The sequence below is a fragment of the Punctularia strigosozonata genome, assembly GCF_000264995.1.
Source record: "Punctularia strigosozonata HHB-11173 SS5 unplaced genomic scaffold PUNSTscaffold_3, whole genome shotgun sequence".
NCBI classification, from domain to species: Eukaryota; Fungi; Basidiomycota; class Agaricomycetes; order Corticiales; family Punctulariaceae; genus Punctularia; species Punctularia strigosozonata.
The window spans coordinates 1,912,225-1,934,310 of NW_006767435.1; the positions used below are offsets into that span (position 1 = coordinate 1,912,225).

Consider the following 22,086-nt stretch of genomic DNA (forward strand, 5'->3'; position numbering starts at 1 on the left):
CCTCTGGACAGCACCACTCCCTTGGACACGGGCTAATTTCTCCACATCGCCTGACTCTTTCCTCTTGATTATTTATATATATATACATCCAATGGATCCTCACCATCTCTTGTAGCCCGATGGACAATATGTAGTGTTTTACTCGAATGAAAAATCGGAAACACCATGGTGGCTGTGCTATTCAATCTTTATGTGGGCTTTGAGGTGTTTGTGAGCTACTGTACCACAAATCAGTGTACATATTCAGACTCTACAGTGCTGAAAGCACTATCTGCAACTGAGCTCATGAGGGTACATGTATTAATGGGCCCAATATCGCTCCAGGTTTCTGCATGCTTCGGCGGAGCAGCAGCTAAGGCAGCCATGTGACTGTCGATTAACCTCCGAAAAGGTTTCCCGCGCTCACACCGGCAATACGGCAAAGTCACAAACGGCGTGGGAAAACCGCTGTCCAGAGGAACGGTAAAGTGGCTGTGAGGGGGTCACCCGTATTATGGCTCTCAGATTTTTTTTAGGATACCTACTACTCCAAAAATATTTGGGTAGATGGGCAGGATGTACAGCTAACTAATAATGCTAATTTAAAGAAGAACGAGAGCTCATGGGAGGAGCAACGCGCAGTACAATTTTTCCTGTCCAAGGGAACGGTGGATCACTGTACCACGTGTGACGTACGTCAACTTGGCGCGGCGTTGAGCGCGAAACCAAACACTGGTCAACAGAGCCGCTACTGCTACTTAGCAATGCTAAGTATGGTCGCGCACGCAACGTGTCCGAGAAGGTCCATGAATAAGGTGAAGCTGTACTATACATCCAGCCGGTAGTCTGAAAACCCATCTCGAACTCAGCGACATCGAAGCATAAGTACGCATCCATTAACCAAGGTAATGCAAAATAAGCCAGAAGCAAAAGAAAGTGAATATAGCTCCAGCGAAGAAGATATACATGTCCTGGGTACTGCGCGGGAGTAATAAGTGACACTCAACGAAGGACAGTTGGGTTTGGGAACTCACCTTCTCCTCTCAATCCATCCAATGACATCTCTGCTCAGACCGAGCGTGTTCGCAGCGTCCAAAAGCCGGCGTTGCGTCCCTTTCAGCATATTCCGCTGGTCTACCAAGTTGTCCAGCACTTCCCTCCCCTGGGCGATAAAGTCATCGAGTTGGCTATGTGTTTGTTGCACAAAGGAATGTTCCCGCAGAGCATGGCTTTCACGAAGAGAGCTGATACCGTCGTAGCTATTGGGATAATTGGGGGTTGGCGTACGGAAGGGGGACTCTGAGACGTCAGAGGCCGTGAGGGATGACGACACTCCAGGAGGGCGGCGATATGTTGCTGACGAGGAGGGTCCTGCAGCTGTGGATGTAGAAGCTCCTGAAAGGAGCTCTGCTCGGTCGGCAGCTTCTTTCTATAAGGAAAATGAGCATAAAGTGGAGGTGCGCGCTAAGGAAGACCTACTTGCGCCTTCCATCGCTCGAATTCAATCCTGAGTTCGTTGTAGTCTGAGCGGAACTTTGTTACGCGCCTATAATGCGTTGTGAACCGTGGTGAGCCCTTGATATTCACCAGGGGTAGTACGGAACTCGCACATTTGTGCCTTTTCCTGCTTCACTTTGATCAGCTCCCGTTTCGCCATAGAATCATAATCGTCAATTGTCCGCTGCATTGCAGCAAGCGAAGCGGATATCTGCCCTGGCATGCATGTCCTTCAGATTTGACACGTACGTATACTACGCGTTTTCCATATGACACACGTACCGAGGAGCGAAGCGGACGCATCTCCGCTCTTCAGCCTTTCAAGGTCGGCTTGTATCGAGTTGGTCTGTCGGACCCCAAGGGTATATAGCGAGTTCATAGTGAACTGTAGTCCGAGTGAGCCGCCAATGTAGGTATCAAGAAGGCCTGCTGTGTGTGGACGGGAAGTGACAATGTGACGATAGTGGCGGTAAGCAAGGGTGACAGAATGTGACTTATTTAGTAACACAGTTACTCCTGAACTGACGATCAAGCACTGCGGAATTTGCTTGCATTCATGCCCCGTCACGGCGGCATCAACCAAGTTTATGATGCTGTCACTGATATCTGGACCAATATGGAAAGGTTTGTTGACGTCAGTCCACTTCATCCGGCATCCCGCCTAAGCAATTCCTTACAACCACGAATTGCATAACGGCGTTAAACCTAGTTCGGTGGGCTGCCTTGACATTTCGGTCAACTCATAGTCTTTACATAAGGTACATATCCAAATCCATCATTCCAGCGACCGGTGTTGACGATACCAGCACAGGGTGCAATATCTGTCAGGACGGCATCGGAGTCTATACCGCTCAGTACCATTGGGTCGAGGTCGAGCATGCCTGAGGGCCGCCCAATATCGCCGTCAAGGCGCCGGTCGCACGATTATACAGAAGGTGCATCCGCCGGCGATATCGACGATGTGCTCGCATCCCAACGGCGCTCGAGACGCGACTCCGCGCATAGTACTTTCTACGACGATACGGATGCCGGCATTTCGGGAAGCGTGTTCGACGGACCTGGACACGCTGCCGTCCCGAGCAGCGTAACGCGCATGAGAAGTGGAAGTTTGCAAGGCTGGGGGCGGAGAAGGAGCATGGACCGGAGGAGGAGTGGCGAAAGCACGAACCGAAGTTTGGGCAGGAGATCATTGAGTAGGCGCTCGAGTCGGGATGACCAACTTGGATCGGACCCGGATGCAGTGTTCGTGGATGATGAATCGGACGAGGACGAGGACGAGGACGTGCGCGTGAGGACGAAGACGCGTCCCCAAGAACCTGCAAGAGGTCTACTAGGGAACCTGTCGCATATGTTCCGTGCCTCATCAGAGCAAGAACGCCCCCCTTCACTATCCCGACGGTCATCTCTCTCAAGCCGCACCTCACGGCGCTCTCGGGCAGAGGAGGTCGAAGACGAAGATGAACGATGGGGCTACTCTTCAGGCGAAGAGGACTCGGAAGCGGAAGATATGCGCGAAGATGCTGGTGATCTCGATTATGGGTCGTATCCGCCTTCTCCCAGCGCATCTCTACCGCTTCTGTCCGCCGATCCGATCTTTGGCGGCGAGTCACGCATTGACATAGGCGATACCCTCGAGGACTTGGACTCCCCACCACCGGCTGGTCCGCCCAGTAGACAGACACTCTACGTTGCCGACGAAGATGCCCATATTCGATTTGTTGGTTTCGAGACCTCTCCTACCCGGCGATGGGCATGGAGGCTTTGCTGCGTGCTCAGCCTTGGCATAGTCGCGTTGCTTGGCCGTTGGTTTCCTCAGATGTGGCTCCGCTTCGTCACTCGAGAGAAGGCCTTCACCGGTGCGGAGCTCATAGTTGCCGAGGTGAGCATGCGGTCAAGGCTGCTTGATTTGCGAGTTAAATGAGAATGGCGCGGAGACGGCTTACAGGGATGTTGCTATCTTTCCGATCCGGCATATCGACTATCCATACGACATATTATCCGCGTTCACATCTCCGGGTCCGGATGCTGGAGCTCGATCGACGAACGGAAACGGGAAAGCTCCGGCAAGACCATCCGTGACACGCACATCGACGACATCAGGCTCCTCCAGCGGTTCCAGCGGGATTCTTGGCGAACTGACGGTATTTGACTACCGGTATGCTAGGTATGCACTCAACCCTCGTACCGGGCTATGGGTCGCGGTAAAGTATGTGGCCTCTTTCGCCCGCGCTATGTTTCTTACTCTGGTGTTGCTGCAGGGATTGGCGTGACCCTCGGTGGAACGGGCACAGCGCGATCTTGCCTGGCTTAGACAGCAAAACTCGCGAACAACGAAGGTTATTATTCGGAGAAAATGAAATTGATGTTGAATCCAAATCTGTGGGGCAGCTACTCGTCGAGGAGGTGAATATACATAAACCGGCTTCTACTGGTTCACTAATCATTTACCTGCCAGATTATCCACCCATTCTACGTCTTTCAAATTGTCAGCATCGGCCTATGGTCCATTGATGACTACTACTACTATGCATTCTGCATAGCACTGATTTCCGCGCTCAGTATATCTAATACACTCTTCGAGACAAAGAAGGTCGAGCACATTCGCCGGATAATTTGGCGACGCTAGTTTCTGACATTTTCCACAGACAATTGCTAGGATGAGGGAGATGTCACGTTTTTCCTGTCCGGTGCATGTCCTTGTGAATGGTTCATGTACGGACCAGCTGTTGTTGCTATGATCCGTGATCGCTGAGCTGGCCTACATAGATGTAGAATTGGACTCAACAGCGCTCGTCCCTGGAGATATTATCAACATCACGGCTTCGCACCTTACCTCCCTCCCTGCTGACATGTTCCTGCTCTCGGGAGATGCCATCGTGAACGAGTCGATGCTAACTGGTGAATCGGTCCCGGTGTCGAAGGTTCCCGCCAAAGATTCAGACTTGAGCATTTGGAAATCGAGCACAGATCTGGCCAAAGAGAGTAGTGGCAGCTTCCTTTACGGAGGAACGAGAGTAGTGCGAGTCAGGGGGGATATGGCAGCAGATGGAAGTCAAGGCGCAGCGTTGGCTGTTGTTGCGAGGACTGGTTGGTACTAGAGGTGGTTGTTTCGTCAGGACTGGCTAACCTGTTTTCGCATTTTAGGCTTCGCAACAACTAAGGGCGCTCTGGTACGGTCCATGTTGTTTCCCAAACCGATGGGCTTCAGCTTCTATCGGGATTCCATCCGGTTCATTCTAGTCCTTACTGGAATCGCGGGCCTTGGGTTCTTGGCCAGCGCAGTGCAGTTCGTCCGCCTGGGTGTAAGATTGTTGTGCCGTTATGGAAAGGAGGACAACTACTGAAACCCCTCCTACAGGTCCCATGGCATACGATCGTCGTTCGTGCGCTAGATCTCGTTACAGTTGTCGTCCCACCAGCCCTTCCTGCAACGCTCAGCATTGGCACCAGTTTCGCGATAGGGCGTCTGCGCAAACATGGCGTGTTCTGTATCTCCCCTAACAGGGTCAATGTCGCTGGCAAGGTCAACGTCTGCTGCTTCGACAAGACCGGCACCCTCACCGAAGATGGTCTCGACATTCTTGGCGTACGACCCGTGGACCGCGCTATGGAACGCTTCGGAGAACTCATCGAGGATATACGTGACCTTCCGGCTCGCGATGACAAGGAAAAGGCGAGGTTCTTATACGCACTCGCGACTTGCCACTCCCTGAAAGTCGTGGATGGAGAAGTGGTGGGAGATCCACTGGACGTCAGAATGTGGGAATTCACCAATTGGGAGATCGAGGAGGGAAGCGTCACTAGTGCTGGAACAGGGGTAATCAAGGGCGGGAAGACCGGTGAATCTCGACCCGCTGCACTGGTACAAACTGTGGTCCGTCCTCCAGGTGGGGGAGCGTTCAGAGTCGAGGATGCGCTAAAGGGTAACACAAGGGTGAGTACTCTTCAATTCATGTGCCGCATATGTCTGATCTAAGAGGCGCGATAGCGCACCCACTTTTTGGAACTCGGTGTGATCAGGACATTCGATTTCGTCTCCAGCTTGCGTCGCATGAGCGTCATAGTTAAGAGACTGAAAAGCAACAGTATGGAAGTTTACGTTAAGGGAGCTCCCGAGGTTATGGCGGAAATCTGTAACAAGGACTCCTGTACGTCTGTATCTGCTTCTCGCCTTTGATTACGCTAACAGCAAGGGCAGTTCCCCAGGATTATGATGATCTGCTGCATTATTACACGACACGCGGCTACCGCGTCATCGCCATGGCCGGCAAGAGCGTTGAGGGCTTATCATGGTTAAAAGCTCAAAAATTGAAACGGTACGTTTACAGGACTGCATGCCTCCGCTCAGGGAGCCATAACTTATGACGCTCTACGTTATTCAGGGAGCAGGCGGAGTCTGGATTGAATTTCCTAGGTTTAGTCATATTCGAAAACAAACTGAAGCCCGGAACAGGTCCCGCTATCCAAGCTCTCAGGGAGGCTCATCTCGCTTGTCGAATGATCACGGGTGACAATCCGCTAACGGCTGTAAGCGTCGCTCGCGAGTGTGGACTCATCAAACCCGCAGCATATGTTTTCGCTCCGCGCTTCGTCTATGGTATGGGTATCTTGGTTCCAATGTTAAAACTTAAAACTCACGCCAGGCCACAGGGAATGCGTCATCACCTTCGGCACAGCTAGAGTGGGCGTGCATGGAAGAGATAGCTTGGAAACTGGATGATTATGATCTCAAGCCGCTCACACCTCCGCCGCACCACACGGTGGAAGCTGACGAGATTGACTACCACGACTATTCGCTGGTTGTCACTGGCGACGTATTCCGGTGGTTGATCAACAACGCTCCGTTGGAGACATTGCAGCGCGTGAGTATCGCGCTCATGTAGTTGTCTGTTGTGAGACCGGACCTTGACGTGGATTCTAGATGTTCGTTAAGACGCAAATATTCGCACGCATGTCCCCCGATGAGAAGAACGAAGTTGTCGAGCGTCTGCAAGGCCTCGGCTATACCGTATTGATGTGCGGTGATGGTGCAAACGACTGCGCGGCACTGAAGGCTGCGGATGTCGGGGTGTCCCTGTCGGAGGCGGAGGCATCGGTGGCTGCCCCCTTCACGAGCCGGACGCCTGACATAACCTGCGTGCTTGAAGTCATCAAGGAAGGAAGGGCGGCCCTCGTCACAAGCTTCAGCTGCTTCAAGTACATGTAAGTGATTTTTTGCGAGTCGTAGGATCTCGATGTCCTGACTGGTTTTCGTCCAGGGCGCTCTACTCTCTCATACAGTTCACCACGATCACGCTTCTATATTCGTTCGCCTCCTCATTGGGCGACTTTGAGGTGAGCCTGGTCCATTACCTATTAGCTTCTTGCTGAGTTGATCGTAGTTTCTGTACATCGACCTGTTTATCATCATACCGGTCGCGGTGACTAGTATGTTCGCGCCGTGCGTGGCTTCGTATGCTGTATTAACCCTTTATCACAGTGGGCCGCACACTTCCGTACGATCGCATACACACAAAACGGCCCACAGCAAGCCTCGTGTCAAAGAAAGTCCTGGCGAGTATCGTTGGTCAAATCATCATAACCAGCGCCATCCAGTTTTGGACCTTCTTCTGGGTCAAAGACCAGGACTGGTGAGCTTTCGGTGGTGCCACTAAGTTGTGACACTGACCGTGCCCCATTGACCATGTCCCAGGTATATCCCACCAGCAAAACCAGACCCCAACTCCGATGACAATCACCTGAAGGCGACCAATTACGAGAATACGGTACTATTCCTGGTATCGTGCTTCCAGTACATACTGGTTGCCGGCGTGTTTAGCATCGGCCCGCCTTACCGCAAGCCAATGTGGACGAACCGTACGCGGTTCTGTCATTCGCGCGTTTCAACACCATACTGATCTTGACTCTAGCTCTCCTTATGCTCTCCCTCGTCGGTCTTGCACTCTTCAACCTCTTGGTCTTGCTGCGACCTCCGCAAGCATTGGTTGTTATCCTAGAACTCATGCCCATCCCTTCCTCCGCCAGAACGACATTACTCGGCCTCGTCATCCTCAACGTTGCCCTTTCGGTGGCATCCGAGCGGTGGGGTACCGTCCTTGTTACTCGGGCTATCAGCGCACTGTCTTCGTTGCGGCAGACAAAGCGGCACCGGGATGGTAAAGTGTACAAAGCCGTCGAGGGGGGGATGCGATAGTCGTGGAGGATATTATCGCCCCGGCCATGTATATAGGCCTAGATGGGTACCAGACTCTGTTGCCTTGAAACCCGGAAGCGGTGTCGTGATGGTAGTAGGCGGCCGACGTGGGTTGCCCGACCATCACGAAGTCGGTGTAAACATCTAATGGGATTAGAAGCGGAGTCTGAATTCGAACACTCTCTGGTCGTGATGCGACTGATGTGGCTGCAACGGCCTTCAGTATATCGACAGTGCCTCACTGGTCTCTTTCCCCGCCCACCACCTGCTCCCCCCCTTGGTCTGACGAGCCCTGTGGGCCATTTCATTCCTTTGTTATCTTTCGTCGACGGCTAGCACGTCGAGCCCGAGCCGGCCTCTCTCTTCAATCCACGTTCCCCAGCCCAACACTCGCCTCATAGCAACAAACAATAATGCTGCGACCTGTACACCTCATCCTGCTCTCGTTCTGCCTCCTCTGGCTCTCTCAAGCCGACGCCCTACCCTCGCCTCGAACAAGGATTGAAAGGAGAATTTTCATTCGTCAGAACGGTTCACCTGTGACTGTGCAGACAACGGATACCCTGTGCGTTTCTACAGCTACTTGTCGTATCGGACAAGTCACTCACGGATATCTATCGTGATAATAGGGCGGACGGGACGACGGAGAACTGCTCGATAACTCTGACAGACATTGGCAATGGCCAGTTCCAGGAAGTCAAGAGCTGCGTGATCTCGGCGGCCAGTGGCTCTTCGGGCTCGTCGACCACGAGTGGTTCTAGCAACTCTTCCGGAGCTTCCTCGTCACCATCCTCTGCGGACGCTTCGTCTTCGTCTGTATCGTCTTCCACGGACTCCTCCGCTTCTACGGCTGCTCCAGGGAGCTCTACGGACTCTTCGACCTCGACCTCGTCAGCTTCAGGATCCAGTGCTGCTGCAACGAGCTCCGCTGCCTCCGGCGGTGCTGCAGTGTCCGTCATTGTAAGCTCATCCTCATGGCACCATGCTGTGTATGCTCAAAATCGTACAAGGGACTCACTACCGTGGATGCAACGGCAACGGCTGCGGCATCTGTCACCGCGGTTGCCAGTTCCGCGCCTATCAGCGGTTCAGGTTCTAGTTCCACGGTGAGCTACAGCGTGCCCCCTACCGTCAACCTCTCTGACATCTTTAGGGTTCTGCCGCGTCATCTGCCGCCGACTCTGCGAGTTCCACGGGCACATCTGCCACAGCTGCAGCTGCTAACGCTGCGACTTCTTCTGCGGGTGCGTCGAGCGCAGCAGATTCGACCGCGTCACCAACCGCCACCCAAGCTGCATTCACTCTTCCGGGAAAGAAGTTGTCCGTTCTTCCGATCGGTCTCGGCGTATTCGCTGGAATTTCCGTCATTGCCCTCATTGTTGTCGGATTGGTCACCTACGAGCGGACCAAGTACCGGAGGGTAAGTCTCAAGCGTCGTTATGACGGGTATATACTTGGTCGCTGAACTTCCTCATAGGCTTTCAGGCAGCGCAAACTTGCAGAGTCCGGTGCATCTATGGGATACGGTGGCATGGCGTAAGTGCACTTTTATTTTCCCTGTTCTTACTAATCTGGAATGAACGTTTCAATAGGCAACGTGCTTAGCGCATTTTGCTTTGCGTATGTTTCTTACATTTATCTTATTGGACTTTGCCTTCTGTCTCGGTTACGTAGCTGGCACCTTCGACGCTTTCGATACTCTACGCGACTCCGCTGTGTGTGGAGCTGTACATTACTCGCGAATAAAAGGAGGATGGAGCGTAAAGAGCAACGATTGGAGTGTAGATATTGTACTCCGTATCGGCTACTTCGGAGGTTCACGACCGATCTTTTGGTACCCGGCAACAACTGGGCATGTACATACCATATACTTGCCACCGGGATATTGCATATATGATGTGTGTTGGCTCGCTATGCTACACGACACGAATCTGAACCGTCTCACGACGTGCTACGTAGCTCGGGGTCAGGCAGGACCGGTCGTTGCAGCTGCGGTTTCATTCCAGCTAAATTCATTACGATAGACCGTTTTGCGCCAGCTCTACTTTCGGGTTTTCTTTGCTACCCGCCAGGGGCTTCCCCAATATGTATAAGACCATGCTGGATTTGGGTGAATGCGGTGTATCGTACCCACGAATGCCCCAAATGCCGGCCAGCCGAGCAGAGCCTCCTGCCCGAAAAGGCTCTTCCCCTGAAGCGGAAGACGTTGCAACCGTGAGCAAAGCTGGTCTATCGTATTGAATTTAGCTGTCATACCTCCGCATGAGAGTACGGACCGGCTTTCCTCACAGCGACACCAATAGCGGACACAATATGCAGCGCCAAATTAGTTCTCAACCTAGCAAGACGTCACAATATGGGCTTAAGTTCTGTGGGGCGGCGTTTGCCAGTGAGCATCCGCTGAACGGTCCGGCAAAATGATATCGATCTCGAGATCTCCTGGTAGACATGGTTGCGTCGGCCGTAACCAATCCAGTCGATGTGTACGTCCTAAGTCAATCAATGACTGCATGGACCTCAATCGTTACTAACCTCATGCAAGCGTCAAGGTGCGGCCGACTCTGCCTGTCGTAGGCTCGGTCTTTAATTGACAGAGCAACCGATCATTCTCCAGGTCCGACAACAGCTTCGCACTCAGGGTACGTATCGAACGTTTTCCCTCCACTGACATCTTGAAGACGTTTGAACCAGTGGCTGGATCGAGGGTAAATGCCTTCTGGCATGTCGGAGCGGAGATAGCCCGTCGAGAGGGCTTTCGCAGCCTGATGAGCGGGTTTACTGCCAGCATGCTTCGAGAAGTCGCATACTCAGGCCTCAGGCTAGGCGCGTACGAGTTCTTCAAAGACAAGTGTGTTGTTGAAGTCCGCTTTTGGAGAATATTCAACATGACGACATTCCGTCAATAGGATATACGGCGCCTCAAACGGCGCTTTAACCCGGGATGGTCTGGTCCTCAAGGTCTGCGCTGCCACGATTGCCTCTGGATTGGGTTCGTGAGTGCATTCAGTCATCATTACGCTCGACGATATTACTTACGGCTACGCACAAGGTATATCGCTAACCCGGCCGATCTTGTGAAAGGTGCGGAACACGCCATAGCATAACTACAGCTATCGCATCTCAGCTTTGATCAGTCCGGATGCAAGCTTATTACCCGGAAGGACGGCCATACAGGACAACCTTGCACGCGACTACATCAATCTGGAGAGAAGGACAACAGGGCCCGTATCGCTCTGGCCTCCAGGCCCTGTACCGAGGCGTTACTGCTACGACTGTCCGCGGTGTTGTTCTCTCGGTCTCGCAGATATGTGCATATGACGAGGTGAAGCAGAGGCTGAAGCGCGAAGGTGTGATGCGAGAAGGCATAGCCTTGCACTCCGTGTCGAGCATGGTCGCTGGGTAAGATTCGCAGTTCGTCCTTTACGGTCATCCATCCGGCTGACTGATTTGGCATGTCAGACTCTTTTGCTCGATAACCTCCAACCCAATCGGTAGGTTCTTGTTCAGCCACATGCATATCAGGTAGTTTAGTGACCGCACTACAGACGTTATCAAAGTACGCCTTATGAACGATAAAGATCACAAATACAGAGGTACGATGGACTGCGTCCGGTCCATCGTCACAAAAGAGGGTCCTCTGGCATTGTATAAGGTAGGCAAATAGACTGTCGCCATTCGCGCTGCCATTGACTGAAGCCAGGGGTTCGGTATGTGCTGGGCGCGGGTACGTGTTGACTTCGCCATTATACAATTTCAGCGATTTACCTCCCCTTGAAATCGACAGCTCGGAACGCATACCATCCTCACCTTCATTGTTTTTGAGCGGCTGCGGTACGCCTTGGGCATTGATCCTTTGTAAACCACCATATCTGGCCGTATTGCCTCAGAGAATACGAAATTCACGTGTCATGAGCAGTACATTTTCCATCTACATAAATTCCATCTTCGTCCCAAATGATGCTCTCCTTTGTGACTTGATTCACGTGAGCAGCGGTCGTGCAATAAGGGACGCGACGCGACGCGTTCTCAACCTGCTTCACGCGCTCAAGTCTCGAGTGCTGCCTACACTAAGTATGGACCAGTTCGAGGTTCGTTATCCAAGCGGCAGCACGAGCGGGGGTCGGTATCGCCTTCTGGAACTGCCATCGGACCTGAGTAATCTACTCGAATCCGCCTCTGGTCAGCAAATCAAGTTAGAACATGATGAGCTACACATCCGAACAAATCTAACGACAGCTCCCGTTGTCCGACCAGACTGGAGATCAAGGGGCATCCGACCGAGGATGCGGTGCTATGCACGGCTAACAGAACCTATGCATTGCGGTCCGTTGTGCTATCGAACTCCGTCCTCGTGGTTACACCCCGAGTTGAGCATGAGGACGGCGACGTAGTCATCCAAGACACCGTCAATGAGGTCTTGGAGCTCCAACCAACTGTGCCCAAAGTACACGTGCTTCGTTCCCTTCTACGAGGTCGAGATTATGACGGAGAGTTCGAGGATGAAAATGATACGTCTGCAAAGGTTGTGATCCATATGCTTAGCCATTCTACGATTGATTGTTCAACCTCGCAGAATCCATATACGTACCTGGATGCCAAGCACGACATCCAGGCGAGCGACGAAGAGCTGGATATAGGCCTTCGCAAGGCCCATATATTGACTTTGAAGGGTTCGTGCTCGATGACTTAACTGGAACACGATGAATAACCGAATATATGGCCAGGACAACTCCGTCCGATAACCGACGCCCATCTCCTGACCATCTTGGAGCTTTTGTTGAATACCCTGGTGGTGCTCTCAGTACCACACGACTCCGCGCCAGTTGAAGATCTCTCTGCTGCGCTCCAAGATGAGCATGATATACCGAGACATGTCTCCGAACAGGTCATGGGCTGGTTCGGCACTCTTGACTCCAACGCAGGGAAATGGAATATGGACGTGGATGCTGTCGTTCGACAAATCGGTATCGCGTTGCTTCGGTCTCATAGGGTACGTTCCTGCGCATGATTGCAGATTCGCTGAGCGAATGGAGCTCATAGAAGGAGCCGATCCCCGAGGCGCAATTCCTCGAGAAATGGCGAAAGGCTGTTGGTGATACATTCGAAGCCTCCGTGACGATCACACATCTGGCCGTGAGTCTGTGATATTCCGTGTTGTCTCCAATCTATATTGATCGGACCAAACGACGGTTACAGGGGGATTATCTGGCGTCGGCGAACGTCGATGGAACGTCGATCTCGTACTTCCCGAGTGCAGAACTGCCCATGGATCATGCTGCAAGATTCGGGAGCTTGTTCCTCGCGCGATCACGGTGGAAGGCGGGCGAAATCGCCCCATTTCTGTCCGACATCGCGATAGATCCTAAGGAGCGCGACAAATTACTCCTCAAGTATGCCCGTGCCAATCAAGATGGAGACGGAATATGGTACAGTGCCCGGTCTCAGTACACTGCGTAATCATGTCAGTATCGTGATAGCTCTTGCATGCACATATGAAACGCCGGCGCTCAACCGTACGTACTCAATGACGCCTTCCAGAGGGCGCGTAATCGTCATCCTTCTCTGCCCGGCTGCTCTTTTTCCGCCGTGTTCGCCGCACTGGTCGTTCGTCATCATCAATGTCCAAGTACTCCTCAATGATATCCCACAGCGTCCTTGCGACATCGTCGTTCATCCTTACGTCCTTGTGCGCTTCTTTCACCCTGATACGCATATCGTGGATGGCCTCAGCGCGATCCACGCGCGATTTGTGACGCATGACAAAGAGCAAGACACCTGAGAAGAGAATGAGTGAGGTCAGACGCTGAGATCGCAATAATGCCCTACTTACCCATGAAGACGAACTCTATTGGGGCGACTATCCGCTTCACTTTGCTGAACGCGTCGTTCAAGATGGGATCGGCAGCGATAGCCCACAATTCCCGGAGAGATTGGTGGATAGCCGCTTTGAACGAATTGTCTGGTTCGTTGTCTCGCGATAGCCAAGTAGTCAACTTCTTTCCCGTCGGAGTAGGCCGGTTCCACGTGTGTTCACAAGAATATACCAGCTGTACAAGACATTGGTAGTCGGCCGCGCGCTTCGTGTTCCAGTTCAAGACAGTGGTCAGGCCGTCCTCTGCGTTCACGAATTCCTCTTGGAGGTCGCCAATCCAGACAGCGCAAGGGGACGAGATGGCCTGCAGTTTCTCTGCTGTTCGGTCAAGAGGATATTCTCATAGCTGTGTAACTGAATACGTACCGGCGGCGGATAACGGCGTGCCCATCTGCACACGCTGGAAAATCTCGCGCTCCGTAGTAGGTGCAACATCATGATATTCAGCTACCCATTCGACGTCATTGGGTCATGCTATGGATATTGTGAGGTTGCGTACCGCATTGGATGGTCTTTTTTAGAAACTGATCTTTGGCCCATTGGGGAACCGCCAGCATATTGTCTTTCTGCGACCGGGGCACGCTAAACCAGAAAGACTTTTTGTTGTACCGATCTGTGATAGGTTCATTGCCATTGGACATTCACGTTTTACGAACCATAACGCACAAGGAATCTATGCTATACGTGAGTCATACCTTAGGGGTTGATGAAGCTCTTTTCACGTACCGCTCCATCCATAAACTTGCGGATCGAAGTCAGTCTTTGCTTGCCATCTATGCATTATTGTGTGAGGAGACGAGGTTATCATGCATGCAGACCCACCGACACATATCCGGATCGGTTCTCCATCTTCGTCCTTCGTGACCGAGAACACGATCGGCGGAATATAGTAGTTCTCGAATATAGACGTTATGAGGTTAATTTGCTTGTATTCTGGCCACACAATATCTGAGGGTCGCCGATCGCTGGTGTATCGATATCCGCGAGGGTCAAGCTGAGATGCACACCTCTTTGATAAGGAGGGTTTAGGTCGATCATCCCTTCATGGATAAAGGCTGGAAATACGGAGGGCCGTTAGCTTGGTTGCGTCAGATATTCTGGCTTTCGCGTACCATGAAGTTCTTGGGTGGTTCGCGTGATTACCTTCGGAGGGACGAGAGGTGACCTAATACTAAATCCATTCTCATCTTCAATGGCGTTCTCTACCGAATCATCATCGTTTAGCTCGTCCACTTCCATCAGATCTGCGTCCAGAGTCATATTGAAGCAACGCGGAGCGGGATCCGAGGCTGGTCAGTCCGTATGATTGCGTAGCTTTGTCTTTGTGCTGTGAGCATCGACTGTCCAAGTCGACGCGTTCTACGTCGGATCGGGTGAAGCGTGCAGCGTGCTTCTCTCTCAGCTTCAAGCTCCGCTCGACCTTCAAAAACGCGACCCGGTCGTTCCCTAAAATTTCCTCGTTTACGACCAGGGCGACCAGTCGGACAGTAGGTGGACGAGGATATGGTCGACGTGCCTTGCGCCTTGCCTGTTCCCTGAGCTGGCACTGCCCTCGACGTTCCAGTTTGTGCCGCGACTTCCCTGCGCAGTCATCACGCTGACGACCGAGCTCATCATCACCTTCTTATGCACCACCACCGGCTTTCTTTCCTCCTCAGCCTCCGCCACGCTCGTCACGTCTTGTAGGCCGTGTCATGTCCGCGAATGTCTCGCTGACCGCGTCTACGGCATTGCCGTCCCCTACTACCTTGGTTGATGACCCTGTTCCAGCACATCACGCAAACCCTGTTGTTGCATTCATCATCGGCCTCTCCATCGTATTGCTCGCTTCTATATTAAACGCAGCAGGACTCAATATCACGAAAGTTGATCATGTATGCGCTCTATTCACCGTCTTTCCGGCCCCTATTCTTACCGTATTTCTTAGGTTAGAACCAGCGCGATACCCAAAGCATCTAGACGAAGGGACTGGTTACGGCCACTATGGTTATTAGGAATGATATTATACATGTATGTCGTCTTGTTTCCATTTCACGGACGTCATGTTAATCTCATCTCCCCCGCCGCCAGACTTTCACAGCTAATTGGCAGTACTCTGGCCCTCGAATATATGCGAGCCGAATACGTCGCACCGCTAGGCGCTACCTCGTTAATATTCAACTTCCTCTTCGCCCGTTTTCTCGTTGGCACCCCCGTCACGAACAACGACATCTACGGGACGATCATCGTCATCCTCGGCGTCATCGGCATCGTCGCGTTTGGTTCCATCAACAGCGGCCTCGCCCAAGAAACCGACATACATCGCCTTGCCTACCTCTGGTCGCGCGGCAACTGGCTTGCCTACTTCTTTTTCATGTCATTCGCCCTCATCGCACTGGTGATCTTCACCTCCTCGCTTGACGCTGTTCTTGCTGCCCGTTCTGACCTGAGCGCAGAACCCTTCGCCGGGATGAGCACCAGGCGGCCGGTGGAGATTTCGTCGGCCACAGGCTTCTTTGGCAAGACCATGGCGTACCGCAATCGCGCAATGCTCTGGGTGAAAGAGCGTCTGGAAGTCTGGACAGCTCCGAAGGACGACAAGCTCATCGCCTGGACCCTTGGCATCGGCTGGGCGTGTTGCGGAGGAGGCCTCGCAGGTGGATGCCTTGTGTTCGCTAAAGCAACGTGAGTGATCGTCTTCGAGCATGCTGCACCCTTTCTCGCTTCTGCACCCTTCGTGATGATCCTATCCGAGTAATTAGGAAGTGCCGTCTGAAGCGCTTCGGCGCCACTGTCGAGTCTCGGTTCTCTGATCTATGTCTTGTTTCCTGTATTCCATTGAACATCTTGGACCTCCATACTGACTCCTACGACAGTGTGAAGCTCGCCTCGGGAAGCCTTTCGCACGAAAACACTGGCAATCAGTTTGGCCATCCTGCCGCTATCTTCACGATGATCATACTGGCCGTCACTGCGGTGTCTCAGATCATCTGCCTGAACCGGGGGCTCAAGGTGTATGATTCTACCCTTGTCGTCCCGGTATTCTACGGAGTATACACTGCGCTTGGGTGAGTTATCCATCCCGTTCAACTCGTCGTCGAGACTGACGGCCAGTTGATTGTAGCTTCCTGGATTCCTTGATATTTAACGATTCAGTGGACGCGTACCAGAACTGGGCTCTGTTCTTTATCTTCGCGTCCATAGTCGTCCTCATTTCTGGCGTCGTCCTTCTTACGCACAAGAAGCCCGAAGCCGGTGCTACTCACCGGGCGCAGGTTGGATCCGTTCCCTCGCGCAAGCGGGCGAACAAGGCTAAGGCCGGCGATGGCGACTCTGAAGAGGAAGAGGCGCTCAGGACAACCGAGGAAGGCGAAGGCGAGGATAACCACGTCATGTGGCAGATTGGAGACGCGAGCGACGACGAAGACGAGCAAAACGCGGGCGGGTCGGGTTCCAATGTCCGTGAGCCAACGGCCTCGCGCGGCGTCGGTTCGGCGTACCCAGAGAGGCGGGAGGGTGTGGGGTTGATGAAGGACGTAGACCACGGTCAGGAAGGCGCAGGAGACGAGGAGGCCGAGCATGATGTGCAGCGAACTGGCCGTCATAGACATCGGCGGTCAGCATCGTCAGAAGCCACCATTGCTGTGTTCACGCCTCAAGGTGGAGGCGACGCGGAAGAGTTTGGAGAGTGGAAGGATGGATGAACGCATAACAACGTTGACCATACTGTAACATATCTGCATACTACCGTCCCCCTGTGACAAACCCTAATAGTTCATTCATTCTCCGTTCTTGCACCATATATAAGAGATGCAACGTCCCCACCACACCATGCTTGAGATATTGGGCGGCCGGCGGCTGCTGGATAGCGATATTGCCCGACGGTAACATCCGCCAAAGACGGGCAGGCCGTGCGCCAGGCAGCTACTACGGCATCGACGCTTGCACGCTCAACACCGATTGGTGGCAAGTTCACTGTGGAGAGGTATTTGAGTGGGCAGAGAGATTGAGCCAGTCGCTCGACCCCTCCTTCCACATCAGGGGAGATGTTCAACAAAGGCGGGATATTGTTGATGTCAAGCTCGCGCAGTTGTGGTAGGCGGCATGCGACCGACTCAAGGATCGTCAGTAACTGAAGCAGGGAGAAAATGCGGCCCGATTTCAGTCGGAGGATGTTGATGTGAGCAGCGGAGCGTTTGAAGTAGCCTTGATAAACCTCCCAAGGCAGTGGATGGATATCGAGACGCAGCTCTTGTACGGGTCGTTTGTCAAGCAGCTGCCGAAGAGGGCCCGCCTCGCCCTCGCAGTATCCGATTTCGGTATAGCTCAGGAGCCGTAGCCGTGGCGCAGCGTCGTGAGACAGGTGAAAGGGCGGTTCTTCGATGGAAAGCTGCGGCAAGACCCTGACGATATACAGCTTCTCGAGCAGTTTCTGACCATTCAAGAAGCGGGAGAAACCTTCGTCGCAGTGTAGGGTTGCTTTGAGCTTCCTCAGGGAGAAAGGATACCATTCATCTAGAGAGAAGTAATGCCAGCAGTACATCGCGAGTTCCTGGAGACGATGGAGACGCATGAGCACCGAATGGATCAAAGCTGTGAGCTTTTCTCCGTCCTTCAGGGTTTTGGCGGTCACGCATATCACGAGGGAGCGGACGCAGGATGGGAGGGCCTCGTTCTTCGACAACGAGTCGAGGCACTGCATCAGTTTGACGGGGTGCATGCGAGGTATATTGCGGTAAAGCGCCTGCGTGGCGACGATCCGGAGTGATGAATGAGTTTGGGTGAGGGATGCCAGAGTACGCAGATCGGGGGCGATCCACTGGCAGATTTCGTCCAACATTTCTGTGGGGAGCCGCGGGGCAATCAGCGTCAAGCCCTGATGCATTTCGACATTCTAATCCTCCTCGACGCGTATGAAGCCTGAGGGCGGGAGATGTAGGCTAGAAGCGGTAAGCGCAGATCACTACAGGCTGCGGGAGGACTGTGATGAACATGACATATTCAAGATATAGGGGGACTATGACCTTGTAACGCCTGAGTGCAGCAATACCTTGAAGGAGGCCAAGCAACGCCGGCCGAGTAATGGGGGACCGTGAGTGGATACGTGTAACGGCGTCCACGGTGGCCGGGAAAGGCGGGGCCGAAGCTGACAAGTGACCGCATCTGTTCCGTCTCCTCGGTCAAATACCGAATGTGCCTCGGCTAGTACAAATTCGCAAAGGGACACGTCGGCGCTCGCTTTGTATATGTTCACTCGCTGCTTCGCGGGAAGTACCAGCAGTACACCCGTCGCCCTCCCCCGCCGAGTCCTCCTTCGCGCCACCTGCAGTCGCGAACCGCAGCGTTCCGTCTGCTGTAACCCCTACTCCAGCCTTGGCGCGGCCCCCGCGTCCCGCAGTACTAGTCGTGCAACGCACCGGCTTCCCAAACGAGGGTCTCATACAAGGTCTCTGATTCATAAGGCGCAAGCGGGCGGACACCTCCGACTTGCTCCAGCACCGATGACGACTGCACCCAATGGCCTCACAGCGCGCAAGCCGTACTCAACGCAGGGCGGGGGCAAGGGGCCCGAAGAGACCAATGTCGTAGCTCATCACCACGACCACGAACACGACCACGAACACGGTGACCATTCACATTCGCACTCAATATTCAGCAAACATGTACATTCACATGGCGAGGAAGGACACGATGCTACAGCGGAGGAGGTGATCAAGGCTTTGCAAGGGTCAGGTGCGTGTGCTCTAATCCTACTAGCTGCCGGGATAGAAGCTGCAACAATCGTTCAGGTGACCGCGGAAGCAGAATCACGCTCGTAGGCTTGTTTGCCAATATCGGCCTCACCGCCTCCAAAGGTGCCGCGGGCTGGTACATGAACTCGGCAGCGTTGTTGGCCGAGTCTGCCCATTCGTTAAGTGGTTCGTTAACTTTCCTATCGTCTTCCACCATTGATCTTGGAGCGAGGACTAATCCACGTCCGTCAGATTTGCTTGGCGACTTTGTCACCCTCTTCTGCTGGAAGCTCTCTCGGAAACCTCCATCCGCGCGGTATCCATATGGCTTTGCCAAGTTCGAGACACTCGGAACTACGACCGTCTCCCTCTTGCTCGTGGGCGGTGCTCTCGGGATAGGCTTCCACTCCTACTACCTCCTCGTCGATGCCTTGACGCACACTGCATCATCTCTTCCTCCTGGCGTTCTGCAATCAGCTATACAGAACGTAACGGAAGTGGCACAAAGTGTGCCCATACCGGCTATAGAGCCTGGGCATGGGCATGGACACGCGCTCGATCCTAACGCGGCCTGGTTCGCGGCGCTGGGGGTGATAGCGAAGGAATGGCTATACCGAGTGACAGAGAAGGTTGCACGGGAGGAGAAGAGTCCGGTGTTGCATGCGAATGCCTTGCATCACAGGAGCGACGCATACTCAAGCGTAGTCGCGCTCGTCGCCATCCTCGGAAGCTCGTGGTTCCCGGCGTTACCGCTGGATCCCGTCGGAGGTTCGTGTACACGGCGGGCCAGCGCGTACGTTATGCTCACGTCAATCTTACGCAGGCTTCCTCATTTCCATCGTCATTCTTCGCCAGGGCCTCGGTATACTCGTCGGCGCGTTCAAAGAGCTGATGGACTCCGGCGTCTCCGCCAAGACGCATGCTTCACTCGTTCGAAGCGTCCAACCACTCATAGCGCCCCCAACAGCACAGAACGGGAATGGCACCACCACAAGCGATGTCCCGTCGTTGCTTGCCATCCATGATCTTCGTGCGCGCCGTGCAGGGTCGATGACCTTTGTTGACCTCACCGCGGACGTGCCGCGCGATCTCAGCGTGAGCGAAGCGGCGAGTATGGAGGAGAAAATTGAGAGGACGATGAAAGAAGCGAGGCGAGAGATCGCGGAGGTGCGGGTCCGATTCCGCGCAGTATGACGGTTTGTGCTCCAGTAGGATTATCATTCTCGTGTAGGTTTAGGCTATGGATCGCTGTAATGTTGCTCGTGTACATCATCGCTATACCCTCGAGGGATTGCTTTCATTGCAAAGCCGTATTTACGGCTATTTGCAAAATCCCCGTTTTGGCACTCGACACCGCACGTGGGAAAAGAAGCGTCTCGAGATTTCGATCCCGTTCGAGACATTGCTTTGCTCCTCTTCCGACGTCACCAAGATACTTCCGTGTGGCTCGAGAAATTTCGCTCAACGTCGTGGAAGTGATGCTCTGGACGCATATAAGGGGCCAGTGGTACCCTATCCCGCTCAGCAGAAAACACAAACAACAAACAATCATCTACTCAGCGCACTCGATTCTACCTCACTAACCACTTATCCTCATCACCATGTCGCTTTCCACTTTCTGGTACGAGCCCGTCTTCACTCCCTCCGACTTTGATCGTCTCTTCGAGGAGGCGTTCAACGCGCGGACGAGTAACAACGGTGGCCAAGTCCAGCGTTCGCCAGGCGCCGCATCAGGTCCACTCCGGCCAAGGTATGTAATGCTCGCTTCGGCAAGTTTCTAGACAACGATGCTGACAGTGGCTTCTCAGGATGGACTTGCACGAAAACAAAGACTCCAACACCGTCACCGCGACGTTCGAGCTGCCCGGCCTGAAGAAGGAAGATGTCAGCATCGACGTGCACAACAATCGGCTGACGATCTCGGGCGAAAGCAAGGTCTCAAGCGAGCACGACGAGAACGGGTACGCTGTACGGGAGCGGCGGTTCGGAAAGTTCTCGCGTTCGTTGCAGCTGCCGCAGGGCATCAAGGACGAGGAGATCAAGGCGTCGATGGAGAATGGGGTGTTGACGGTGACATTCCCCAAGTCGGCACCTGAGGCCGCGCCGAAGAAGATTACGATTGCCTGAGCTGCCAACGCTGGCTCTGGTTTCAGCTCCTTGTCCTGGCCGCATTCACCCCACCCATTCATTGCATACCCGCTCATCAATCATGGAACGCATGTAGCAATATTGTAGTAATATATACATTTGCACAGAATCTAGCCTGAAGATAGCGCCAGAGCAATGTGCGCGATGAACAGATTGTGTTCTGGTTCTGAATACACGTACAAGCTGGTTTGGAAGCTGCTCAAGAACTTAATTATAGCCTTCAGGGATACAGTGACTGCAGAACTTCGATAACCTTGGGATACACAGGGTCATCTTGACCTCCCAGCGTCTTCTCCGCAATACCGGGAAGATCAGATGTCGGTACATTGTAGTAAGCAAGATCCGACTTCAAGCCCAAATCGTTTACCAGCCTGAGGTAGATTATGGAGGATGGTGGTGAGCGAGATATCACATTATGGGAGTAAAATGTACTCACTTGTTGATCAAAGCCGAGAGCTTGCGAATGTCGTCCTCAACAGAGCCGGTAGTAGGTTCTCGCAGATAAAAAAGAACGTTCGTTAGCCATTCCTTATCTTCCTGCGACGCAGTCTCCGCCTTAAACCACTGGCGCAAGGGTGAGGCACTGAAAGTGTGGTCGTCAGTGATCGACAACCGGAAAATCTCTGAAATCGACCGTACGGATACGCACAGAGGTGATGCCGTAAGGAATACCGTACGTCGCACCC

The 22,086-nt window shown here is 53.3% G+C and overlaps 9 protein-coding genes across 9 annotated transcripts; 7 read left to right on the forward strand and 2 right to left on the reverse strand.

Annotated features, from left to right (window-relative positions):
* Positions 1-875: 875 nt before the first annotated feature.
* PUNSTDRAFT_99034 (V-snare-domain-containing protein) lies at positions 876-1,868 on the reverse strand (the record flags this gene model as incomplete). The annotated part of the gene is made up of 5 exons (XM_007381247.1): positions 1,759-1,868; positions 1,590-1,692; positions 1,459-1,525; positions 1,014-1,408; positions 876-957 (listed from the first exon to the last, which is right to left on the reverse strand). Exons 1-5 carry the CDS (start codon positions 1,853-1,855, stop codon positions 876-878), a joined length of 744 nt encoding a protein of 247 aa, XP_007381309.1. The 5' UTR covers positions 1,856-1,868.
* Positions 1,869-2,983: 1,115 nt separating this feature from the next.
* Positions 2,984-7,669, forward strand: PUNSTDRAFT_62655 (Ca-transporting ATPase; the record flags this gene model as incomplete). Its single annotated transcript, XM_007381248.1, has 18 exons — positions 2,984-3,355; positions 3,411-3,682; positions 3,735-3,879; positions 3,932-4,066; positions 4,122-4,188; positions 4,243-4,563; positions 4,621-4,778; positions 4,835-5,410; positions 5,465-5,624; positions 5,675-5,792; positions 5,859-6,066; positions 6,120-6,338; positions 6,398-6,678; positions 6,735-6,810; positions 6,858-6,903; positions 6,956-7,106; positions 7,169-7,332; positions 7,386-7,669. 18 exons carry the CDS (start codon positions 2,984-2,986, stop codon positions 7,667-7,669), a joined length of 3,753 nt encoding a protein of 1,250 aa, XP_007381310.1.
* Positions 7,670-7,931: 262 nt separating this feature from the next.
* On the forward strand, positions 7,932-9,578 carry PUNSTDRAFT_119031 (uncharacterized protein). Its single transcript, XM_007381249.1, has 6 exons — positions 7,932-8,234; positions 8,299-8,629; positions 8,680-8,775; positions 8,823-9,089; positions 9,147-9,205; positions 9,262-9,578. The coding sequence occupies exons 1-6, from the start codon at positions 8,083-8,085 to the stop codon at positions 9,272-9,274; spliced, it is 918 nt and encodes a 305-aa protein (XP_007381311.1). The 5' UTR covers positions 7,932-8,082; the 3' UTR covers positions 9,275-9,578.
* A 368-nt stretch (positions 9,579-9,946) lies between these two features.
* Positions 9,947-11,619, forward strand: PUNSTDRAFT_142037 (mitochondrial carrier). The gene is made up of 12 exons (XM_007381250.1): positions 9,947-10,058; positions 10,116-10,152; positions 10,212-10,218; positions 10,284-10,308; positions 10,361-10,517; positions 10,576-10,662; positions 10,719-10,750; positions 10,804-11,068; positions 11,129-11,160; positions 11,215-11,321; positions 11,370-11,393; positions 11,454-11,619. Exons 1-12 carry the CDS (start codon positions 9,983-9,985, stop codon positions 11,526-11,528), a joined length of 924 nt encoding a protein of 307 aa, XP_007381312.1. The 5' UTR covers positions 9,947-9,982; the 3' UTR covers positions 11,529-11,619.
* A 123-nt stretch (positions 11,620-11,742) lies between these two features.
* Positions 11,743-13,126, forward strand: PUNSTDRAFT_131939 (uncharacterized protein; the record flags this gene model as incomplete). The annotated part of the gene is made up of 6 exons (XM_007381251.1): positions 11,743-11,861; positions 11,924-12,191; positions 12,243-12,339; positions 12,394-12,659; positions 12,710-12,802; positions 12,866-13,126. The coding sequence occupies 6 exons, from the start codon at positions 11,743-11,745 to the stop codon at positions 13,124-13,126; spliced, it is 1,104 nt and encodes a 367-aa protein (XP_007381313.1).
* A 64-nt stretch (positions 13,127-13,190) lies between these two features.
* Positions 13,191-14,579, reverse strand: PUNSTDRAFT_63533 (uncharacterized protein; the record flags this gene model as incomplete). The annotated part of the gene is made up of 7 exons (XM_007381252.1): positions 13,191-13,444; positions 13,500-13,859; positions 13,908-13,988; positions 14,041-14,154; positions 14,264-14,314; positions 14,364-14,489; positions 14,549-14,579. The coding sequence occupies 7 exons, from the start codon at positions 14,577-14,579 to the stop codon at positions 13,191-13,193; spliced, it is 1,017 nt and encodes a 338-aa protein (XP_007381314.1).
* A 433-nt stretch (positions 14,580-15,012) lies between these two features.
* PUNSTDRAFT_119034 (uncharacterized protein) lies at positions 15,013-18,179 on the forward strand. Its single transcript, XM_007381253.1, has 5 exons — positions 15,013-15,415; positions 15,469-15,551; positions 15,612-16,205; positions 16,397-16,588; positions 16,645-18,179. The coding sequence occupies exons 1-5, from the start codon at positions 15,236-15,238 to the stop codon at positions 17,222-17,224; spliced, it is 1,629 nt and encodes a 542-aa protein (XP_007381315.1). The 5' UTR covers positions 15,013-15,235; the 3' UTR covers positions 17,225-18,179.
* A 499-nt stretch (positions 18,180-18,678) lies between these two features.
* PUNSTDRAFT_50649 (uncharacterized protein) lies at positions 18,679-20,580 on the forward strand. The gene is made up of 4 exons (XM_007381254.1): positions 18,679-19,253; positions 19,310-19,438; positions 19,505-20,020; positions 20,076-20,580. The coding sequence occupies exons 1-4, from the start codon at positions 19,022-19,024 to the stop codon at positions 20,444-20,446; spliced, it is 1,248 nt and encodes a 415-aa protein (XP_007381316.1). The 5' UTR covers positions 18,679-19,021; the 3' UTR covers positions 20,447-20,580.
* Positions 20,581-20,853: 273 nt separating this feature from the next.
* On the forward strand, positions 20,854-21,379 carry PUNSTDRAFT_142041 (HSP20-like chaperone; the record flags this gene model as incomplete). The annotated part of the gene is made up of 2 exons (XM_007381255.1): positions 20,854-21,002; positions 21,061-21,379. The coding sequence occupies 2 exons, from the start codon at positions 20,854-20,856 to the stop codon at positions 21,377-21,379; spliced, it is 468 nt and encodes a 155-aa protein (XP_007381317.1).
* Between the last annotated feature and the right edge of the window lie 707 nt (positions 21,380-22,086).